General features: G+C 34.6%; 1 protein-coding gene across 1 annotated transcript in view; it reads left to right on the top strand.

The window, feature by feature from the left end:
* The window catches only part of MACROD2 (mono-ADP ribosylhydrolase 2), a 2,173,194-nt gene that overhangs the window by 605,519 nt on the left and 1,542,917 nt on the right, over nt 1–24,758 (top strand). The window contains exon 5 of the mRNA XM_049774344.1: nt 19,979–20,095. Coding sequence (XP_049630301.1) covers nt 19,979–20,095 — 117 coding nt within the window. The remainder of the gene's footprint in view (nt 1–19,978; nt 20,096–24,758) is intronic.

Raw genomic sequence — 24,758 nt, 5'->3', positions numbered from 1 at the left:
TACCCTTTGTATTGTGTTTTATTATTTTTTTACCAATGAGTATGCCAGTCAAATATACTAGTATGAATGATGAAGAAAATACTGTTTCAGACTATCTTCATACTAATTTGTGGTTCCAAAACACTTACAACAGAATAAACACCCAAATAGTCATTTTTTATAATGTATATAATGTAAAAAATTATTTTTTTTCTCCAGTTTCTTTGGTACCTAGGAAGGAAATACTAGACATCAAAATATCAGAATTTTCCCTAAACATGTCATATTTATGAATTAATTTATGAAACCATTCTTAGTAGGGAAGTTTACAGAAGTTAATCTCTTCTGTGTCTCTCAACCTTTTTTTCTTGTGTAACTTTGCTGCTCAGGCACAGTGGGTCATTATCAGAGCACCAAGTGCGCTGCAGAGAATTGAACTTAGGTCAGCCTCAAGCAGGTGGAGTGCCTCACCCTACTGTATACCACTAGTGCTCCAATCATCAACAACAGCTCTTTGTTTCCAGTTTTGTTTAATATAATCACAAACTAAAGGACATTTCAATATTTTACAATAATATTTTCTTTCAAAGAAAAAGGGCTTGGTGCAGGTGATCTGTTCAATTCAAACACTCTCATTTGCAGCTAGGCCATTTGACTTTAGAGTTGGCTTCCTTAATATTCCATATGATATACTGGATGCTAATTACTGGCATGCTTTGCAGATGGAGAGGAATAAAATGTTTTTAGAGTGGACTCTTTAAAATTCCTAGTTGCAAAAACCAGGATTGCTCTTGTTTCAGCCTGACAGAAATGGTGGTTTTAATAGGTTCCCTAGAGATTTTTCGTCACATTATAACTCTCTATGTGATGGTCACTTGGGGTCCACATTATGTGACAGGACTTTCAAATGTTTGAACTGGAGCCACGGTGTTGGGGATTGAGGGCTCTTGGAGAGCACTTCTTCTCCCAGGAAAATACAAGTATGTGCAAACATTTCGAACAAGATTCCAAATTGTGCTCTTTACAGCAAACAGGAGTCAGACTGATACCTGGCAGTCGTTACCTGTCTAAAGTAATGGCGGCTGGAATGTCTTATCTTTATGAAAATCTCTGTTGCTTTGCTCTAGACTTATAGATTATATCTCTTGCCATCATTCATTTTCTGAGGTCAAAACTGTTAGCACATCAATGACTCCCTTTTCAGATCCCTTGCATTACTCCTGAGCACTCCTGCAGAAAGCACAAAGTCTCTAAACTGTTCCCCTCAGACCCAGTGTGTGGTATTTAAATTAAAGCAGCTCAGACTTGTTTGAGAAAGGAACTGAAGTATGTATGGCATTGAGCCTTGCCAATTTACTGATTAAAATTCTTGCCAAGTGTTACATTATACACAGCATTCATATTTTGACTTTGAATTTCATTGCATATTTCTCCAGGATGCAAAAGATAGTACTATTTTTTTTATTTCAGAAGCCCACATCACAGACACAGCTCTCTGTAAAGCTGTTTGAGGTGTTGGGTGCCTGAGTATGTTAAATATAGGGCTTTTTAGTGGAAGAAAGCACACGTGCCTCATTTCAGCATACCCATACACATTTTATATGGAATACAATGATTCCTCCAGAGAAAAAGAAAATAGACATTTTGATGAGCTGCAAAATTATCCAAGACATTGCTTTATTCTCTCTGGTATTTTTCTTTTCTTTTCTTATGAACATGAAGAAAACTTAAAACTATATCTGTTGGGTTAGATAAATCCAGTTTTCCCTCTACTACCAGCCACTACTTCTAACCTGAATTCTTTTATTTATTTATTTTTTTAATTTAAACACCTTGATTACATACATGATTGTGTTTGAGTTTTAGTCATGTAAAGAACACCACCCATCACCAGTGCAACATTCCCATCACCAATGTCCCAAGTCTCCTTCCTCCCCACCCGACGACCGCCTGTACTCTAAACAGGCTCTCCATTTCCCTCATACATTCTCATTATTAGGACATTTCAAAATGTAGTTATTTCTCTAACTAAACTCATCACTCTTTGTGGTGAGCTTCCTGAGGTGAGCTGGAACTTCCAGCTCTTTTCTCTTTTGTGTCTGAAAATTATTATTGCAAGAATGTCTTTCATTTTTCTTAAAACCCATAGATGAGTGAGACCATTCTGTGTTTTTCTCTCTCTCTCTGACTTATTTCACTCAGCATAATAGATTCCGTGTACATCCATGTGTAGGAAAATTTCATGACTTCATCTCTCCTGACAGCTGCATAATATTCCATTGTGTATATGTGCCACAGTTTCTTTAGCCATTCGTCTGTTGAAGGGCATCTTGTCTAACCTGAATTCTTAATGGGTGAAATTTAATAAAAAATTTTTTACCAAACAATCCCATCTTTGCTAGAACATCATGAGAATTTCTTCACATTCTATGGCCATCCTGGGTGGAAGACCCCATTGTCTTATAGTGGAAAAATATCATTTCCAGGGAAATTAGTGTAGAATAGATATTCTTATCAAGACAGCACTTTGGACATGCAGATTGTTTCAGAATTGCGAAAAAGGAAACTGAAACTGTTCTTAAATTTCTTCTGCAAATATGTTTTATTTCAGTAGTATATTTGAAGAGAAAGAGGCATTACAAGGTCTGTAGGCCAGGGGTCTCAAACTCGCGGCCCGTGGGCCGTTTGTGGCCCTCTGTACATTTTGTGGCCCGCAGCCGGCCTTCAAATATCGCAGTATTCGCGATTATTCACTTACCGAATAATCGCAATAAAAGTCGCATTAGTAAGAAAAAAAATTGCATTAAACATTCGCATACCCCGAGCAGTTCCATTCGGGGTATGCAAATGTTTAATGAGATTTTTTTACGATTTTTTTCTTACTAATGCGATTTTTTTATTGCAAATATTCGGTAAGCGCAACCCCTTATGCGGCCCTGCCTCACCCCGACTTTGCCTCCTGCGGTCCGCAGGTAAATTGAGTTTGAGACCCCTGCTATAGACAGATCAACTTTCATTTAAAACTCTAGGCTTGCACTGTGGAGGCTGATGGTTCACCACTAGCCTGACTAGCACTAGAACTCTCCTGTAACTTATACCTGGCTTACTGCTCTTTTGACCCAAGAAAGACATGATTCTGAAATTCTCTCTTATTTCCCTAGCTGGAAAGATTTCCTGGAGAAAAAAAGGTGACCTCCATCTATCTATTTGAAAATATTTTATTTGAGTGTGTGAAAATGAGGATCTACTTTGAGAAATGATGTGTCATAATTTATTCTATTCTCTTTCAGCTTAGGTTGTACAGTTTTATTATACTAAAATTTCAATAGAGGTACCTTTGATTCATTCAGAATTTTTTCTAGCATGTTTATATCAGAATTTATAACTTTCAAGGCAATGTTTTATCCAAAAAGGCATATGTGTGTACATATATATTCAAATTACTAAAGGAGATTTTATCAGTTATAAACTACATTCCATTAAGTTTAACTATTTAATTTAAAAAGTCTAACTATAACTACAAGTGGAAAACAATGCAAAAGAAAAGATAATTTGGGGGAAGGAGAGAGTGTAGCAGAAAGGTGCTTGCCTTGCATGTGGCCACCCCAGATTTTATACCGCACCACACTGTCTCCTCTGAACAGAGCAAAACCTAAGTTGTGTGCAGAGAAAGGTAGGGCAGAAGAAGACAGAGAAAAAGAAAACAAGAAAAAACATATTATTTAACAGAATGATCAATATGTTTTTTTTTTCTCCTAAGCTTTTTTTCTTTACCTAACAGTAACTTGCAAAGTGTCTCTTGAAAACAAATTATGAGTGAAGAAAAAGTCAGTATTTGGAATGGGACTGACAATTTCCATTTTTATGCATGAAATTTGGGGTAAAAAAAGAGCTTCCCACATCTATAAATGAAGGATCATTACTCCTTTAAAAATTCTGGAAAGCAAACTGTCAAACTCTGTTGCAAAAATCTTATGTGAGTAACAGTTTTATATTTCTGCAAATTCATTTACACAGAAAAGCTTTTTACTATTTTCTATTAGGCTTGTATGAAAGTTCAGAGATAGATACGTTTTTTTTCTCCTAAACATTTTAATCCTTGATGATAAAATCATTTTTTTTCTTTTTCTGAAGAAAAGGTGAATAGGAACCACACACTGACATATGTACTTCTTTTAGAAAGAATATGAAGATAAGAGCCTAGTTTATAAGACAGTTGAAATTAAAATACTGAATTCCTTGAGGAAAAACTGTCTTTCTCCATAGGCCTCATTTTCTGATGATACAAATGAAATTATATTTGAGGTACCTGTTAATATTGACCTACATCATCTTTATATCTGGACTTGTGTCCCCAGACATTGGGAGATATCTGATAGACAAGAAAGTATTACATTGACTCATTTTTTTTTTTTTTTGGAAAAAATAGAAGTTTCTCTTCCTCTGTGATTTTGATCCACTTAGTCTTTATTAGAAGAATTTTCCAGAAAGAAGGGCATGACCTAGTTTCTAACCCAAAGATTCTTTCATGAACCAGGTTTGTTATGGCTGTTATGAAAATATATTATTATGAATTTCTTTAACTTAAGGTACAAAATCCATTTATGTTAAACTTTTCATATATTTTTTGAATAAATATTTTTAACAGTGTTTGATGGAACCTTAATTTTCACTTTTTTTTTCTTTTTTTGAGATGTGCTTCTGCAGGGGTAGAGGAGGAATTCTTGAACAAGATCTGAGTTTCTGTTTTTCTTTCCTATCAAATGTTCCAAATTTACCTAAAATGGGATGTATTCTAAGTTGTCACACTTTCAGTTAATGCATCCTTTGTCTGAAAATTCCTATCATTTCTGAGACCAAATTCACACTCATTTAGAGGGTGGATTTCCAGAGACCTATGATCATAATTTTCTTCTCTAATTACTTCAGTGGCATCTCAATTTGACCTTTGAGGTCAGGAGATTCCTTGTTGAAGTAGCTCTTTCAGTCAGCCCAAGGTTGTTTCAAATAACTGGATTTCTTGCATCTGTAAAACTTCAAGATGTGGATATCTCTGTGATTATATCCTGATCTCTCACAGACATTTCTTCTCCTTCCTAAAGGGAACACTAGCTTGCTCAGTTCCTGACACATAAATCTCCTTTGCATGATATAGTTGACCTCTAATGGAATCAGCTTTTCACCTCATTACTCAGCTATATTTTTTCCCAAGGGTTTAGGACAATTATTTATCTTTATACCATCATGCTTATATTTAAGAGAAGATTATTTCTCTGTGTCTTTTCTAACAGCCAATGCCATAGGCTATCACTTAGCTCTTTATATGTAACAAATCACTTCCACAATTTAGTAACTTTAAATAAAATTTATTTTTTACAAGGGTCTCCTACCAGCTTTATAACCAAGTGGATTTTTTTTCAACATAAAAGGGGCCGGGTAGGTGGCGCTGGAGGTAAGGTGTCTGCCTTGCAAGCGCTAGCCAAGGAAGGACCGCGGTTCGATCCACCGGCGTCCCATATGGTCCCTCCAAGCCAGGGGCGATTTCTGAGCACATAGCCAGGAGTAACCCCTGAGCGTCAAACGGGTGTGGCCCAAAAACCAAAAAAAAAAAGTTATTTATTTATATTTTTAGGAAATACCTTTTTTAATATGCTTTTTCTTTTTTTTTGTTTATTTGAAACTATTTTTCTTTATTTAAACATCTTGATTACATATATGATTGTGATTAGGTTTCAGTCATGTAAAGAACACCAGTGCAACATTCCCACCACCAATGTCCCAAATCTCCATCCATCCCACCCAACCCCCACCTGTATCTAGACAGGCTTTCCAGTTCCCTCATTCATTCACATGATTATGGTAGTTCTCTGTGTAGTTATTTCTATAACTGCACTCACCACTCTTTGTGGTGAGCTTCATGAAGTAAGCTGGAAGTTCCATCCCTCCTCTCATTGTCTCTGAGGACTGTTGCAAAAATGACTTTTATTTTTCTTAAAACCCATAGATGAGTGAGACTATTCTGCATGTCTCTCTCTCTCTCTCTCTCCCTCTGACTTATTTCACTCAGCATGATAGATTCCATGTACATCCATGTATAGGAAAATTTCATGACTTCATCTCTCCTGATGGCTGCATAATATTCCATTGTGTATATGTACCATAGTTTCTTTAGCCATTCGTCTGTTGAAGGGCATCTTGGTTGTTTCCAGAGCCTGGCTATTGTGAATGAGGGAAAGGTGGTGTACATTATAAGATGGAAACCCAATTATGAACAACTTTGGACCACAGTGTTAAATAAAAGTAAATGAATGATAGAAAAATAAAGTGATGACCTAAAAAAAAGTTGGTAATTTGCTATCATTTTCTTTACATAAATATCAATACCACACCACAGTAAGATTTTGTTTTGTTTGTTTACATTTTGGGGTCTAGCTAGGCAAAGTTTGGTGCTTTTTCTGCCTCTACACTCAGGAATCACTTCTGGAGTTGGTTGAGGACATGATGTTGTGCCAGGAATTGAACCTGCGTCAGTTACATGCAAGGCAAATGCCATCCCTGTTGTACTATCACTCTGATCCAACACTAAGATTCTTTATGCACATAAGATTACACTGTGCAATGTAAACACTGTAAGTTAACATTTTTTAAAAAATAATTTGTTTATTTAAGTAACATGGTTACAGAAATGTTCGTAGTTGGGTTTCAGTCATAGATTTGGCCCCACCTCCCAAAGTTAAGTATTTATGAACTTAGACTTTGTTCTTTATTGGTAAACTTTTAAAATATCAGTTAAACATTTGAAGATATAGTTTTATCTCCTTTATGACTGTCTTCTGTTTTAACTTTGAGTATCATACACCAAGAACATTTTAATCATAATCCAACTGGCTATTGCTGTTTGGTTCTGGTTCTAGTTAACATTGCCTATTTTAAATAGATTTTATTCTATGTATGTACATTGGTCCTTCACCAATGTAATATTCCCACAATCAATGTTCCCCATTTTTCCCCCACTTCCCATCCCCTGCTTGTCTCTGGGACAGGCATTCAGCTTGTCTCTCTCTCATTGTCATGGTAGTTATCAGTGTAGCTAGTGCTCTAACTGCATTAACCATTCTTTATGAATAAGCTTCTTATAATGGGCTGGTCCTCCAGGCCCTCATCTCTATTGTCTCTGGATATTATTACCATACTGCCTTTTATTTCTAATATCTCACAGATGAATGAGACAATTCTATGTTTATTCTTTTTCCTCTGACTCATTTCATTCAGCATAATAATCTCCATGTCCATTCATATAGAGAAATTTTATGACTTCATTTTTCCCAATGATTGCATAGTATTCTGTTGTGTAGATATACCACAGCTTCTTAAGCCACTCACCTTTTGTCAGGCACATGGGTTCTTTACAGATTCTGGCTGTTGTAAATAGTGCATTGTATATATTGTATATATTTATTTTAAATAATGCTGTTATGAATGTAAGTTAATATCTGATTTGTATGAGCCCTACAAAGATAGGTATAGCATAGGTATATTGTTGTGTATGTAAACATTTTTATGGGATTATTCTGTTACTGACCCTACCCTGATCGGTGATTGTGCCCTACCCTAGTGTGTGACCTGGCATTCTGCTCCCACCAGAGGGTGGTACCTGATTCTGCTCCCAGCACTGGGTAGTATCTGATCCCACCATTGGGTGGTACCTGATCCTTGCATAAAAGCAAGGGTCTGTAGAAGGTGAGGGGCTTTTTTTTTCCCTGTGGGGTCTATTCTTAAGCCTTTTGGCTTCACAGAATAAAGAGCTGTTTTCTTCGGAAGCCTGACTGCCTGTTGGCTTTCTTCCCACCGCATTCACTTCAGAACCGCCGGCTGAACTGGGTAACAGAGGCGTGGTCTGAGCTGGAGGAGAAAGGCCTCATCCTCCATCCCTCCTTCAGTCAACCTCATCAGGGGCTCATTTGCAACAGTATATGACATTTACCATGCCCACAGTTGACCTGAGTTCCATCACAGCACCACATATGATATTCTGAGAATCATTCTGAGTGATGCCTGAGCACAGAGCTAGGAGTAAGCCCTGAATATAGCCTGCTGTGGACAAAGCCTTTGTGGCCAAAGCCCCATCCCCAAATTTAAGTATTTATAAACTTAAACTTTGTGCTTTATAGGTAAACTTCTAAAATATCAGTTAAACATTTGAATATATTGTTTTATTTCCTTTATGGCTGTCTTCTGTTTTAACTTTGGTTATTATACACCAAGGACTTAATCAAAATCCAACTGGCTATTGCTGTTGGTTCTGGTTCTTGTTAACATTGCCTATTTTAAATAAAATTATTCAGGGCAGGATTCGGTCAGTATTATTATGATGTATAGGATCTCTGGCTCTAAATTTCAAAAGGATCTTCTAATTGGCAAGATTCAGGATTGAGTTTGTGTATCCAAATGAATGCTCAGATTGTTACTTCAACTACTACCATGAACTGGCACTTTGAAAAGGAAATCAGATAGTAGAGAGGAGTAATAATTAACTTTTTCTCTTGACAGAATTTGGCTGTTTTATCTGTGAATGTATAAGGTGCAGACTTTTGGATTTTTCTGGGAATACTACTCTTGTAGATTTAGACTTGGATCTAGGCATCAGCATTTATTTCTTTAAATACCCACACCTCATTTTCCCAGCTGATATTTTTTATATTATGAAAGTCATAAAACTTGAATGCCTGGTCTCTGAATACTACCAGGACTAATATTGAGTACAGAGTTAGAATCACACCTTCAGTTCTAAGTGTTGTGTTCCCAAAATCGAACCAGGTATACAAACAAGCATGAATATGTGAACAGGTGGGTTTCTGTAAATAGAGACCACAGAACTTGTTGAACTTCTCTTAGTGTAAAATGAAAAAAATTAAGTCTGCCTGTCTGGCAAAATTGTTTTCAGAATGAAATATGTAATGATGTTTGTGAAGAGATACATAAATGTAGTACATGTGACATTTTCAAAGGATTTGTAGCTCTATTAAAAGACAAGTTTTGCATAGTAAAACATTCTAAATATAGTCCATTGTTTACTCTCTTTTAGTAAAAGTTTAAGTTTGAAACATTTTGCCCAATTGTGTTCTTAGAGAAGGAACCAAATTTAATAATTCTTTAATAATTCCCTAATAATCATTTCCCTTAAGGGTAGTAAAGAATATTTTGTTTTGTTTGGGGTCACACCTGGTGACATTCAGAGACTATTCCTGCCACCACACTCAAAAATCACTACTGGTAGTCTTAGGGAATCATAAGGGATACCAGGAATCAAACCCAGGATGGGTGTGTGCAAGGCAAATGCCCTACCTGCAGTGATATTGCTCTGGTCCTATAAAAAGAGCATTAGCACAATCATAGACTGTGATAGCAACTCCCACATGATCTTGCATGAATTACTTAACTTCTAGCTCCTTATTTTTTAAGTAACTATACTAATACATTTTATCTATACCTTTTGTGTTGATTAAGCAGTGAATCTATGATTTATTACATAGGTATATGCACATAATATTCACAGTGTTTATCTCGTTAGAACAAATTTACTCACAAAACCCTATAAACTTGAGTTTTGGTTTTTCGGATCATACTTGACTGTGCTCAAGGGTTATTTCTGGCTCTGTGCTCAAGGATTACTCCTTGAGGTATGAGGTATCAGAAATATGATACCGTACCTGTAGTGCTATTTCGTGGGTAGTTAACCTGTAATTTTGAACATATCTCTTATGGCATAATCTGTTTTACATATAAGAACAATCAAAGTAGAGGGCCAAGGTAATAGTATAGTGCATAAGATGCTTGCCTTGCATATGACTGACCCAGCTTCAGTTCCTACCACCATGTTTGATATTTTGACCATGCCAGGTATGATCTTAAGCACATTGTATGTGGCCCCAATCCCCAACCCACCTCCATGAAAATAATTTAAAAATATAAAGAGAAAATAAAGTCAAAGTATTGGTAGCATTGGGACTCCAATCTCAGCCTTATAATGCCAGAACCAACTTATTTCTAATTTACAACAATGTATTTCATTAAGTGAAAGTCTGCAAGTCACTGATCACACCAAAAATAGCATAGTAAATTCTCCAAGTATTATCATTATTTGATTCCCTAATAGCTTCTTACATAATGCATGTGCAAGATAGTTGTTTAATAAATTTATGTTGATTTGATTTGGAGAGAAATCTTGTATCCTCTTGGGCTTCTAAGAGATATATTCAACAAGAGTCTCTTATTTTTTCTACTAATGTGATTTGTGTGGCTGGCTTTAGATTAAATTACTGTATTTTATTTATATGAAGTTTAAATGAATATTTGTAGGTTTAAAACTTAAATTTTTCTCTTGCTTAAAAACGTTGAAGTACTGTATCTGTAAGACAATGAAAATCCCACTTGCTAATTTTTTGTTGTTGTTGTTTTTGGGCCACACCCATTTGATGCTCAAGGGTTACTCCTGGCTAAGCACTCAGAAATTGCCCCTGGCTTGGGGGAACCATATGGGACAATTGCCTCTGGCTTGAAGGGACCATATGGGAGCCTGGCTAGCGCTTGCAAGGCAGACACCTTACCTCTAGCACCACCTCACCGGCCCCCCACTTGCTAATTTTTTAAATAATTGGGTTTTACTAAGTAGATTTTTTTTAAATGTGTATATATGTAAGTAAATTTAGTTTCTGGTATTTTTTAGCTCTTATATTTACTGGTTCATGTAACTGGTGGAATTCCTTTTCAAGTTTTGCAACTTGATTTTTCTCAAGATCAACTTGTTCATTCTTTGTATGAAATAAAGGTGGCAAGAGGCTTCACCTGAAAAATGCCAACCAGGCAGCATGGAAATCCATGAGGAAAAATAAATCTTGGGCTAGGAAAATGTATGTGGATACACGATCTATCTTTCTTGTCTTTATTAGAGCTATTTAGGTGGTAAAATGTGACGATCTTAGAAGAATATTTTCAAGTTTATTCTCTAAGGCAATAATGATAAAAGTAAAAAATATACTTCCTGAAAAAGCTTAACTGAAGCTCCCTTTTCTTCCTTTTCTTCAACAGTCTAATTTTCTAGGCTTTCATGTAAGAAGCCTAATTAAGATGTCCTAATTAATAGGCTGAAGTCTTAATTTAGCTTATGTTAGATGATTGGGGGGCAAATAAGCCAGAAGTCAAAGGCCCTTGCTTTAGTTAACCATCTGCCTTCAAGCATTTTTTACTTACTGTCAAAATGGTAAATGGCAGGTATGTCTGTGTAATAGCCAGAGTGATTTTAAAGAGCAGCTCTAGTCAGTTGCCTCTTTAGTCTTGATGAAGAGCAGTCCTAAGGATAGTCAGTATTCAGCCTATTACTGAATATGGTAGATCATACCATGTGCATTTTGTAAGCAGACTTTGTTCTGGGTTTCATCATAAAGTAGGAGGAACTGCTCTTTGAATGAGTAGGACAGGCTAGTTTTGGTGTTCAAAATTCTCAGTCTAACATGATTAAATTCACTAAGAGATTGTAGGAAATGAACACTAGTGAAGTGATGGATGTTGAGATATTCTCAGAAACTCAATCAACAACTTTTTAACTTATCTCGGATGATTCAAATTAAAAAAATAAATCCTATTCTTGGTCATAATGTTCAAATATTGTACTATTTTCCAAATGATGCTAGTAAACTTTACTTAAATGGTACTAATACAATAATAAAAGGTTTAAAGACAAATAAAACAAACAAAAACCAAAAGGAAAACAAGGCAAATCTAGAGAAACAACCTTAGCAAAGGAATTATATTTATACCAGTATTGCCAACTTATTTATTTTTGCATAAAGGTTAAAAACAAGTTGTAATCAAAGCTGAATTAAAGTTCCAGTTACACCAAAATATTAGTTTATGCAAACAATTGTTATAAAGATACCATAATTTCTGTAGTTTTACATGGTTAAGATTTATATATCTCTATAGTACAGCAAAAATGAGGGATAGGCTAGAACTTTCTTTGACACAATTATTTAGGTATTCCACAGGATTCTAATTATTTAAGGATTGCACAATTATTTAGGGATTCAGCAAAAATGCTTAGGCACTTTGTGGTGTTGGACTCCATCTAGCTCATAGACAGTGCATCTAGTCTTTAGAAAATGGGCATCCTTGGAAAAAGGTGGTTTGCAGGGCAGGGTTAAAGCATTAATCATGCAAATAGTAACATCATTTTCCTATGCTCCTTTAGATAAATACATCTCATGACTTGACATAACAAGAAGGCATAGAAGTTCTCTTTGGATATATACTCTAAAAGAAAAATAAATGAACTTGGCTGAACATATTACAAAATGTCTTTAGAAATTCAATAGTAATTATGGGGCCAGAGCAGTGTCACAAACAGTAAGACATCTGTCTTGCACGCGCTAACCTAGGACAGACTGGTTTGATCCCCCAGCGTCCCATATTGTTCCCCAAGCCAGGAGCAATTTCTGAGTGCGTAGCCAGGAGTGACTCTTGAGTGTCACCGGGTGTGGCCCCCCAAAAAGAAATTCAATAGTAATTAATAAATTTATAGGGCTCAACTGATCTTTTTTCTATGAGTCCTTTATCTCCCTTGTTAGGATAAAAGATAGAAAAAGTGTTTTTGCTTTCTAGAAAATTGTATCCAACATCCTTTATTTTTTAGAATCAGATGTTTCTGTTAGTTTTAAACTTTTATTATTATTCTAAATTGTTTAGAAATTTTTGTTGGGACTTAATAAATTCTGTGTCAACCTGAGTATTGATTACAAGGGCCTCCACATATTTGCAACCCACCCAGGGGGAGGGGCTCATTGAAAGTGTGAACAATATGACACTGTTGAATCTCACATCTGGCCACTATTCAGCCTTCTATATTTCTTTTGGTCTGATCATGAAGCCAACTAAAGGAACAGGTTTTATAACCATTTGCATCAATCCTGAGAGCAGTCTGTGTCTTTTCAATTTTTCTGAATTGAGAGGAAGGACTAGTTGAATGAGGAAAATTTGAATAAGTTATTAATATTACAGATCATCAGATTTGTAATTAGAACCTTTTGACTGTGTGCAATTTACTCTCTACCTCTTGAATCTTTGAAGTTTAGGTTTTTTTTATCAGTATTTTTTTCTTGAAATCTACAAGTTTTTATCTCAAGTCCAATTGAATGAAACACCTGCCTTCCAAAAACTAGTTATAAAAATAGTTGGAGTTATAAAAGAATTAAGCCACTATGCATACCATCAAGAAGCTAATTAAGAGGAAAAGAAATATTATTAGCATATAAGCATTCTACTATGTTTATGTAATATTTAAAAAACAGTTTATAGCCATGAAAATGAGAGTACAGTCGAGAATGTTTGGGCAATATAAAAGTATGTTATTTGTCCTGTAAAATGGTAAATGGTTTTGTAAATAAAAGAAATGTTGAACTGAAAGTTGAAAAAAGTGGAAAGATATTGACAGGCAAAGAAAAAGAGATATCAAAGGTGGAGAGCACTTAGCCAAGAAAACTGTAGTGTGTTACAGAATAGTGAGGATTTAGGCATGATCTGCTCTGATGACATGAATTAAGAATTGGACTGTCTTATAGTGAGAATATTCTATTCATAATTTTGAGGGGGAAGGGTCTTGGTCAAATCTGTCAATACACAGGGCTTAATCCTGGTTCTATACTTCTGGGGCTGGAGAGATAGCACAGTGGTAGGACATTGCCTTGAATGCTGCCAACACGAGAATGACCCAGGTTCAATTCCTGGCATCCCATATGGTCCCCTGAGCCTGCCAGGAGCAATTTCTGAGTGCAGAGCCAGGATAACTCTTGAGTGCCACTGGGTGTGGCCCAGTCCCCACCCCCCGAAGAAGATGCCTTTAGCTTTAATTTTATGGAGTCTTCCTTTTTATCTTTTTCTCTATATAACTTATAATTTCAAAACTGGTAGCAAGGTCTTTAATCCATATTTAATTGGCCTTTGTGCATGGCATAAAAGAGAGATCTGAGTTTACTGTTTTTTGCAAGGAATTGACCAGTTTTCCCAACACCATTTGTTGAAGGGGCTTTCCTTGCTCTACTCTGTATTTCGTGCTCCTTTATCAAAGATTAATTGATTTTATAAATGGGTTTCAGTCTTAGAATATTCAAGTCTATTCCATTGATCTGAGGGTCTGTCTTTATTACAATGTCAAGCTGTTTTAATGACTACTGCTTTATAGTAGTTTAAAGTTGGGAAAGTGATGCCTCCCATTTTCTTCTTTCCAAGAATTTTTTTCTCCACTTATAGATGTTTATTGTTCCAAATGAATTTCAAGAATGTCTGATCCACTTCTTTGAAATATGTCAAGTATATTCTTATAGTGCTTGTATTAAATATGTCCAATGCTTTAAAATTATTGCCACTTTAATAATATTGATTGGCAAGATCTGTCAATCCATGAGCAGGGTATTTCTTGAAGTAGTATTATGTATTTTTCTTTGTATAGGTCTTTCACCTCTTTAGTTAAGTTGATTCCTAAGTACTTAATTTTCTGAGGCACAATTGAGAATTGAATATTTTTTTTCCTCTCTTTAATCATTTGTATATAGAAAAGCCATGGATTTTTTGTGTGTATATTTTATAGCCTGCCACTTTACTATATAAATCTATTGCTCTTAGAAGGTTTTTACTAGCATTTTTTGGATTTTCTAAATATAGTATCATCTGCAAATAGAGAACTTGAATTTTTTCTTTTCTATATGGATTCCCTTGACATCTTTTTCTTGCCTAGTTGCTATGGCAAATACTTTTAGTACTATATTGAATAGGAGCAGAAAGAAGAGGCAATTTTGTTTCATGTCAGGTCTTAGATGAAAGACTTTTACTCTTTCTCCATTGAGTATAATTTTTGCCATTATTTGTGGTAAATGACTAACTATATTGATAAAACATTTTTCAATTCTTATCTTCTTGATTGTTTATATCATGAGTGATGGACTTTTTCAAATCCTTTATATGCAACTATTGATATCATATAGTTTATTTTTCTTTTATTGTTGACTTGTATATGTTATTTTTTATTTCTTTGTGTGTGTGTGTGTGTGTGCGTGTGTGTGTGTGTGTGTGTGTGCGCCACACCCGGTGGCTCTCAAGGGTTACTCCTGACTCTGCGCTCAGAAATTGCTCTTGGCTTGCTTGGAGATCATATGGGGTGCCGGGATTCAAAGCACCATCCATCCTGGGTTCTCTCTCTGACCCTTTGACTTGTATATGTTAAATCATCCTTGCATCTCTGGAATAAATCCTACTTGGTCATAGTGTATTTCTCCATTAACCAATATTCCCATAGTGCCTGCCAGTATAACAGACCCATTTAAAGTTTAGATTGTTAAAGTTTGGGTCTCTTAATTCCATATTTTGTTGACTTTGACTTGGATATTTAGTTCTTTTTTTTTTTTAACTTCACCAATGCACTTGAGGCCACTTGGTCGCTGGACGCCATCGTGTGTGTGTGTGTGTGTGTGTGTGTGTGTGTGTGTGTGTGTGTGTGTGTGTGTGTGTGTGTGCATATTTCTCCTCCTCCACTCAATTTCTTTCCTTTTCCTTGCTAGGACCATGGGTTCTTTTAATATTTCAACTCCTGGCAATTCTAGGGGAAACCATAGATGATGTCCATGATAAAGCTAGGTTTGACCGCATGTAAGGCAAGCACCTTACCACTATTTGTCTTTTACCACATCTTTATTCATTCATTCTTCTGTGAATATTTTGATTTCTATTTTAAATAATGCTGTAATGATCATATAACTCATATCTGATAAGTTAGCATTTCCTTATAACATCTCTGACATTGTATATTCTTTTTGGGGAAATGAATGAAACAGCTACATTTTTAATTAGATTTTTTTTGCAGCTTTTTATGAGCTTTCCTGTTTCACTGTATAGGTCTATCTTCCTGTGAATATTCCTCATCCTTCTACTTTATTAGCATATTGAGTTTTCACCTTACTTTATCTCTAGAATATCTATTTTTTTTGTTTTATATTTTAGGCAACACCTCAAGATGCTTCCCCAAGCATCTTGAGACAAGCATCTAGAGACATAGGAATATATGGGATTCTAATCTAGGGAATCAAACTTGCAACTTCCTCATGCAAAGTAGGGATTCTATTGAAATTATTTTAATTTCTCTGAACTTATTAAGATTTTTTGTAACTTAGCATATGGTCTATTCTAGAATTGGTTCATTTGTGCTTGGGAAGAATAAGAATGTGTGTTCTTTTTTTTTTTTTTTTTGGTTGGATAAAATGTTCTGTATATGTCTGTTAGGTCCATTTGGTCTGTGTTATTATTAAAATTCACTGTTTCCATAGTGATTTATTTTATTGGGAATACGATATCAATGGCCCCTACAATTAATAAAGACCTTAAGAGTTCTTATAAAAAGAAAAACATTTTTAATATTTATATCTTTTAAAGATAGTGGATACTAATCAAATTTATTGTGTTAATACTTTTACAAAATAAAAAATCAAGTTATTCTATTGGGAAAAACAAAAATATTGAGTGAAATAGAAGCTAGCTCTTTATCTCTTCATGATATTTAAAATTTTATAATAAACCAGCATTAGCTTTGATAATATAAATTAGACTCTCTGAATTAAGAGATAAATTCAATAGAAAGAGTTAGAAAGTTCTGTAACATGCCACATGCAATAACTCAGACTTCCTGGATTTAAGTTCTGAAGGTAGTTTATAATAGTGAAGAGCATGACTTCTGTATTAGTCAAACTTAGAGAGTCTTATCGCATTGCTTGTATTTTCTGAACATAAGAAAATTTCTAACTCTTAAAGGCTTCTATAAAAATAGAAATGATAAAATTAGAGTCTATTTTATAAGGTTGTCTTCAGAATAGTTCCTGGAATTAGCTGTAGTCCTTTTTATTAAATAGCTCTTCAACTAGACTTTCATTGTGCTAATACAGTCATGAATGCTAGCATATCATGAGGAGCTGGAGAATTAGATATCTACAAACTGCATTAGATGACAAGCTAAATAATGGAGATCACATTTGATGGCATATGATTTAGTACACTAGCAAACCCTGTTTTAGCATAATCAGATCATACTAAGTCGTTATTTCTTTTGCCAACAAAAGAATGTTTGCTTTAAAATACTTTACTTGAAACCCTGGAAAAAATTTGAACAAAGAGAATTTAGGAAGTTATTTTCCCTAATAGTTTGTTTGTTTTTCATGTCATATCACTATTTTTATAAAATAATAGTGTCAATTTTTGCAGATAGACATTTTATATTTCTTATATATGTATTTACATATAAATGATATGTTATCATATATATAAAGTTGAACAAAAATGTGATTTTTCTAAGCCTGGCATTGCACTTTGAATTTTTTGTACCTTAGAATTGTATACAGGGACCAGAGCGATGGCTCAGTAGTAGGGCATTTGCCTTGCATGCGGCTGACCTTGGATAAACCACAGTTCGATCCCCCAGCATCCCATATGATTCACCAAGCCAGGAGCTATTTCTGAGCACATAGCTAGACTCAGTAACCCCTGAGTGTCACCGAGTTCCCCCCTCAAAAAAAACAAACAACACACACATAGAAAGAATTGTATATAGTCGCATTCTTTACTCAGTCCCTTATATTGAAAGCACTGATGTAATTATTATCTATTAGAGTGTTAGTTACATGTTTTCAGTCAAAATGAGATTCAGTCAAAAATGAGGTTTCAATGCCAGTGGCAGAAGTCACTTGGATATTAGATGACTTATAAATCACTTCATGAAAACTTTTTCTCCAATATCCAGTTTTGTCTTTAAGTTGCATGACAATAAAGAACAGTGATCAATTTTACTGCAGTTTGGATATGGACAGTGGAGAAAAAAGGGGGTCTTTATATTGCTTGATTTGATATCCAAGAATTCTATTACATTTTAAAGAATTTTTAAAAATTAAATAATTGTGAGATAAAAAACTAAAGTGTTGCTGCTATTTCAAGACCCTTCCATTCACCAACTGTTCATTTTCTGTCATTTGCCCAGTTACACTTCCATCATCCCATCTCTACCCCAGCCCTCCATTATGGCAAAAATGTACCCCATTTTATGTTATTCCTCCTGAATTTATCCCAAATTTCTTTGTCATCTGTTCATTTATTTGAGGCATTTTCCAGCTTCTGTTTTGTCTGGAGGTTTTCTGCCTCTCATCTTTGAAGTCACTGATTGGATCATTAGCAGTTCTTACTTTACTAGTGAGACCTTCAAGTTTTTCAGTTCTGACATTTCTTTTTGTATTTTTCTCATTTCTGCTCTCATATTCTCCTGTGTTTTATTGGCCATCTGCTCCACTATTTTTTGCAGTTACTTGTACATCCTAATCATGTTCACTCTGAATTTTATTTCAGAGAAGTTATATAGGGAGTTACTACTGATTCAAATGCAGGGTGCAGGACTGCAGTCTTCAACTACAAGTAGTGGTGGGTTTTTGCTCTGCTTTACAATGATTCTTTTTGTATTTCAAAGGTGCTTCTTTCCTATGTCACTCAGTATTCCCTTCTCCAAGGTGTGGCCTCTGACTTGTATGTATGGGCTGCAAGGCCATTCGTTTGGTAGTTCAAGTATATCACTTGGCACATTTCCTCTATTAATTTTAAATGTAATTTCACTCCCTACTTTATCATTTTTATTTTTCTTTGTGTTATTGTGTTTTTTTTTGTTTTGTTTTGTCTTGTTTTATTTTTAGGACCACACCTAACAATGCCAAAGTTACTCCTGGTTCTACACTCAGGAATCACTCCTGAATGTGCTTGGGAACCATATGGTATTTCAAAGATTACATCCAGGCAAAAGCCTTATATGTTATACTATATTCTGGCATCTTGATTTCTTTCTTTCTAGTTTCCATTCAACAATGGGTCCTCATTGTCCTAACTTCTGTGCCTATAATTTTTTAGCTTTGCTCATAATGAAGGGCCTCATACAGGTTAGACAAAACTTTATTTCTTTTTTTTAATTATTCAAAAAAATTCATCACATACTTGCCATAGTTGATCACAATACATTTGTTTCTAGATAAGTAAAGTCAAATTTATTGAGAAAAAAGAAAAAGAAAAAAATAAGAAAGTAAAGTTAAAAATAAGAATAAAAGTACAGTAGCAAGAACATTTGTAAAAATTTTCTCCTATAAAATCATTAATACAATGGCAGAACAGAATCAAAGCTCTCAAATAAAAACTAGGACTAGAGAGACAACAGCAGCTCAGGAGCTTTCCCTGCCAGGTTAAGTTGGATTCCTAGCACCATATATGTTCTCATATATGAACCTAACCAGCAGTGATATCTGAGTGCAGACAAGAGTAAGCCCTTCAGCACAGTTCGGTTTTAGCCCAAGATTTAAATAAATGAATAAATGAAAAATAAAGACTTCTGAACTTCTTCTTATTCAACAACATAACACATATATCTTTGCTCATTTTGGGTATATTAGCATGAATGTTCCTATATCCCTTTCCTACTTTTTTCTAGATCATTTTTTCTTTTATGACTTCTATAACTCATTAACTTAAATGTTAGAAAGATTAGAAATGTTAGAATTTAGAAATGTTAAAAATGCATTTCTCCCCAGTCCTGTGTTCAGTGATATGGAATTGATTTCTAGAAACTAGAAATGCTCTGAACGTTTTTACCACTAAAATTTGAAGATACTGCAAATCAAGACTCTCCAAAGAAACCTGATCTGTTGTCTAAGATTTAGCTGTGCAGTAGCTTTTCAGTTGTGTTTCTGATATAGGACAGGGGGTGTGGAGATGAGGAAAGAGAGGGAAAGAAAGGCATAATGTTTAACAAGTGTTTGGCCTACAGTGCTTTCCAAGGAGGGTAACTCAAATTACTTCAACTTCCTTGTTTCCTACCTTGAATTCTACATTTATTTCAAAAGAAACCAAAAATGGGCTCATGTTTTTTCTCTCTCTCTTCTAGTGGATGGCTGTATTCACAGAGCAGCTGGTCCTTGTTTGCTGGCTGAATGTCGTACTCTGAATGGCTGTGAAACTGGACAGGCAAAAATCACAGGTGGCTATGATCTGCCGGCAAAATGTGAGTTAGAGTTTTTTGTTTTTTTTTAGGAACTTTCAAAAATCCAATTATCACTCTTTGTTTTATTTTCCAAGTATAAAAATCATACGGAAATGGCAGTATTTGACTAAATGTGCTTGTATTAATATTTTGTATTTGCTTTAAAATATTTTCTAAATATGTCTCATATATTTATGCATCTATTCTATATTTCTTAATCTAGATATGTGTAGACATATATAATATATACACTTATTCATATGCATATAAATACATGATGTATAAATGTAGGTGATTTTTGATGAAGACTTTGGCAGAGGGATTCTAAAGCAGAAAAAAAAAGACATGAACAAAATGTACATTATGCTATCTAAGTGTCACAGAGTGACAGCTTCTAGAAATGATGCCAATTTTTTATTTCTTGTTCACGTTTCTTGATTGTGGATATGTTTAGAGCAAAGGAGATCAAAGTGATGTATTGTGTTTTCAGCTGCCATGTAAAGGCTGATTGGCAATTATAGCCAAGGCATCTGTCACACTTTGCTTTCAGGAAAAGCCCATGGAATGTGGTTGTCAGTGTGAGAATGTATTTGCTCTTTGAGTGCCGAATGGTCAAAATCTCCATTATATTTGAATAGAGAGAGTATTGAATTTGATTGACCTTGTTGCTTAGTCATTTAACCAATTGGATTGCATCGGTATATTATAAAAACACTGAGAGAAGATGGTTAACAGCAATGGTGTGTGTGTGTGTGTGTGTGTGTGTGTGTTTTAATCACATAATCTTCAGGACACAATGTGTGAAGGTAGAATATTTGAAAGTCTCTGTGTACTTTTAGTGTGTGCATTGAGCTTAAAACTGGGACACTGAATTATTTTTTTCTTTTACCTGTTTCTTATAATATGGCCTGGATCTCTGACAGGTTTTATTCAAAATTTAAGCTTGCTGTATTTTTATTTTAAAGGTGGAGAAAATATTTCTTACATACTATTGCATGTACAAAATAATACATTTAGGGGCCAAAGCAGAGGTGCAAGTGGTAAGGCATCTGCCTTGCATGCGCTAACCTAGGTAGACTGTGATTCGACCCCCTGGTGTCCCATATAGTCCCCAAAGCCAGGGGTCATTTCTGGATGCATAGCAGCAGGACATCACTGGGTGTGGCTGAAAAACCAAAAGAAAAAAATATATATATAAATTTAGGTTTCTTATCTGATCTTGAATTTACTAAAAATATATTTGAATGGAGGGATGGAGTTATATTTGAAAGATTATTCTAATGAATACTTAATTGTAAAGTTAATTATAGATATTGATATATTGAAATGTTGTTTTTATTTATAAACATCAGAATGCTGCATTCTGTTTTACCATTATAGCCAGTAAAAATATATTAACTATATACTTTTCCCTTAGTAACTTTATTATTTTCTTCTCATTAGTGTAAGAAAAAGTCAAATCATGTGCTAAAATTACCTCAAATGCCTAGTTCAATTAAATGTACCTACTAAATAAAGTACAGTGATATTTAGGGTAGTTTTTACTCTTAGAGAGTATACAAGTGCTTAGAATATTTTTTTCAGAATTATACAGGGCTATATTTACAATGTTAGTGTTTATTTTCTTTAGCACAACAATAGCATGTAATGCAACAAATTAATACTGTCCTGAGAATAATCAGATCCTTTTCACTTTTATAGTTGGGTCTGTCCTTAAGTCAGGGAACAAGGCCTATCTCAAATTCTTTGACTTATCTCGTACATATTAAAGCACAATTAGAAAGAATCTTGTGTTTTGGTGGTGGTGAAATACTTTGTACATCAAAATCAAATGTTAATGCTAATATCATATTACATAAAATATAATAAAATTTTAATTTCTGATATTTATAAAAACAGACAACCTCAGAATCATAAAATATGGTCAAATGAAATGGAGGGCATAATGTGTATGGACACCAGTAGGATTTTTAAAGTCCCTTTAAATAAAATTCTCCTAATCAGTGATTCAGGTCCCAGAGAGACTAGGACTTTTACCTTGACATGACTGACCTGGGTTTGATCCTCAGCATCCCATTTGGTACACTGAGACTGCCAGAAGTGATTTCTGAGTGCAGAGCCAGGAATAACCCTTGAACACTGCTGGGTATGGCCTAAAAGTAAACAAACAAAAGTTATTTAGCTTATTTTGAATATTATTCAGTTTCTTCCACAGTTACTGATGATTCATGCCATACTATATTGATGTACAAAATCAATATCAGGGCTGGAGTGATGGCACAGCAGTAGGGCTTTTGATTTGTACATGCTGACCTAGGACTGACCATGGATCGATACCTCAGCATTTCAGATGGTTCCCATGCCAGGAGTGATTTCTGAGCACATAGCCAGGAGTAACCCCTGAGAGTCACTGGGTGTGGCCTAAAACCAAAGAAAAAAGAAATTAAAAAAATATATATCATCAATCCCTATGCTGTGTTTGAGAAGTACCCCTGGATGAGTCATATCATTGAGCTAAGGTATAGAATTTCCTGGGCATCCAAGTGATTTTCTGTAGAAAATTACACTACACATGGAAAGTCAATATATATATGATTTATTCCAAAATTTGTATGAGCTGAAAAAATGAAAGTCTACCTACCATTAAGTCATGGCACAAAGTAAGTAAAAATAACCAATAGCATAAGCAGTTACAAAATTAAATGGCAGTGTCATTTCATGAAAGTTATGACATGGACTATTTGAGAAATATTATGGTATTTCTTATATTTAAAGTATTTATGGTTTATATTTAAAACAAAATAAAAGTAATAAATTAAATACAAGTAGTGTATAAAATTAATGATGTGTCAGCGAAGTTGTTCAGAGAGCAGTAATACATGCTTTACATTAGATAACACCCACCACCAAGAATATGCCCTAAGGAATTCTGGAAGTAGCCTGCACAAAAAATAAACAGAATTAACTTACATTTTTGTATTAGATTTTAGTATTTCACAGTATTTTTACAAGTATTAATAGTATTTATATTTGAATATACATATATAATTGTATAAATTTAGGGTTGAGATTAGTAAAGATCTGCCAGACATTTAACTAGGACATCATACATTGAAGAACTCTTAAGTTCCTCATATCTTAAATGATATTTATTTCCTATATATTTTTGGGGGGTATCACACCCAGTGATGCTCAGGGGTACTCCTGGCTATGCGCTCAGAAATCGCTTCTGGCTTGGGGGACCATATGGGATGCTGGGGATCGAACTGCAGTCAGTCTGTTCTGGGTCAGTCACGTGCAAGGCAAATGCCCTACCACTGCGCTATTGCTCTGGCCCCATCTCCAGTATATGATGTTGTGTATTTATTTTCCTCTTTCCTATTCCTGAGAGATGTTTTTCTTTCTCATCAATTTGGCTCATACATTTCAGAGTCATTAAAAATCTGCAGATGTTCTTTTGTAGAAAACAAAATGAAAAGGGAACTCATTACATAGTGTTTGGGTCATTTTTCCCCTCTATATTTAATAATTCCATGACAGTTTGACAGCAGAGACTAGTTTCTATCTGTCCTCTGTGACAGCAAGTTTATCATTGGAGAGGTGCTAAAGTCAGTCAACCAGCTACTAGCAGTAATATCTTTATGCATTAGCAATTTGTTTGGAAAGTGCTATTGTCTGGGTAATAGGCGGACTTTATAATTTTGAACTGGTCTTTGCTCCATTTATGCTAGTATTTTAATGAATTATACTTGTATTCTCTATCCTTGATTCACTGTGACTGGTAGAATGATATGTTACTGAGCTTGAGTTTTTTCTTCACTGCTTGGATGTTTTGAATTATTTCTTTTAACGCAGTATCCAATCATTCTTTCCCAATAAAATCTATAGAATGCAGAGAGCTGGCTAATATTTTGTTTAAGATAGTTGCTACAGAAATGACATTGAGAGGGGGTGAAGGGTTGAGTATAAAATTAGGCTTTTGAGTTCTTCTCTTTTACAGTTTCAGATACTTTATGGGTTCATAGAAATTTGAGATGTCTATAGATTTTTACAAGTCTTATAGTGTTTAAGGTGCTTTTTATCCAAGCTATCATAATTCTACCAGAAATTTCATGTGGAAAAGCTTATCCATCTCAGCAATGGAAATCTATGTTTATTAATGTTTGGGAATGTTTCTATTAATGAATTTTAAAACTTTTCATATTGAAAACAGCCTTTTAACTGTTACTTTTATTTCTAATACTTTGTATTTGCAATCTATTTAGTCCAATACCAGTTGACTAACATTCCTAAATTAGTTTTTAGAATTATTTACAAAAAGTGACTCTCTTTACCTCTCTAACACCGTCTGCTCCCTTCCTCATATCTCACATAGGCTGAATTGTGCCTTTGCATTATCATGTCCTCTGTCTGGATCCCTATTCTAGACATTTTTATAGTTTTCCTCTTGCTTGTTAAGCTCTTGTGCCAAAGTAATCTTAGAATTCACCATAATCAACCTTTTGAAAGTCATTCATTTCTTCACATAATCACATAGTATTTAACCTTCAAAGATTCTATTATTTACTTTTTGTTTACTTTTCATGTTTTCTTGAAACATATTTAACTACTTACAGCCTCTAAATTTATTTTAATTGCTCACAATGATATGTTTGTGCACTTTTAGGACTATCTAGAAAGCTCT

The sequence above is a fragment of the Suncus etruscus genome, chromosome 6 (genome assembly GCF_024139225.1).
Source record: "Suncus etruscus isolate mSunEtr1 chromosome 6, mSunEtr1.pri.cur, whole genome shotgun sequence".
NCBI classification, from domain to species: Eukaryota; Metazoa; Chordata; class Mammalia; order Eulipotyphla; family Soricidae; genus Suncus; species Suncus etruscus.
The sequence above is the reverse complement of the archived record's forward strand: the minus strand, read 5'-3'. Positions and strand labels throughout refer to the sequence as shown.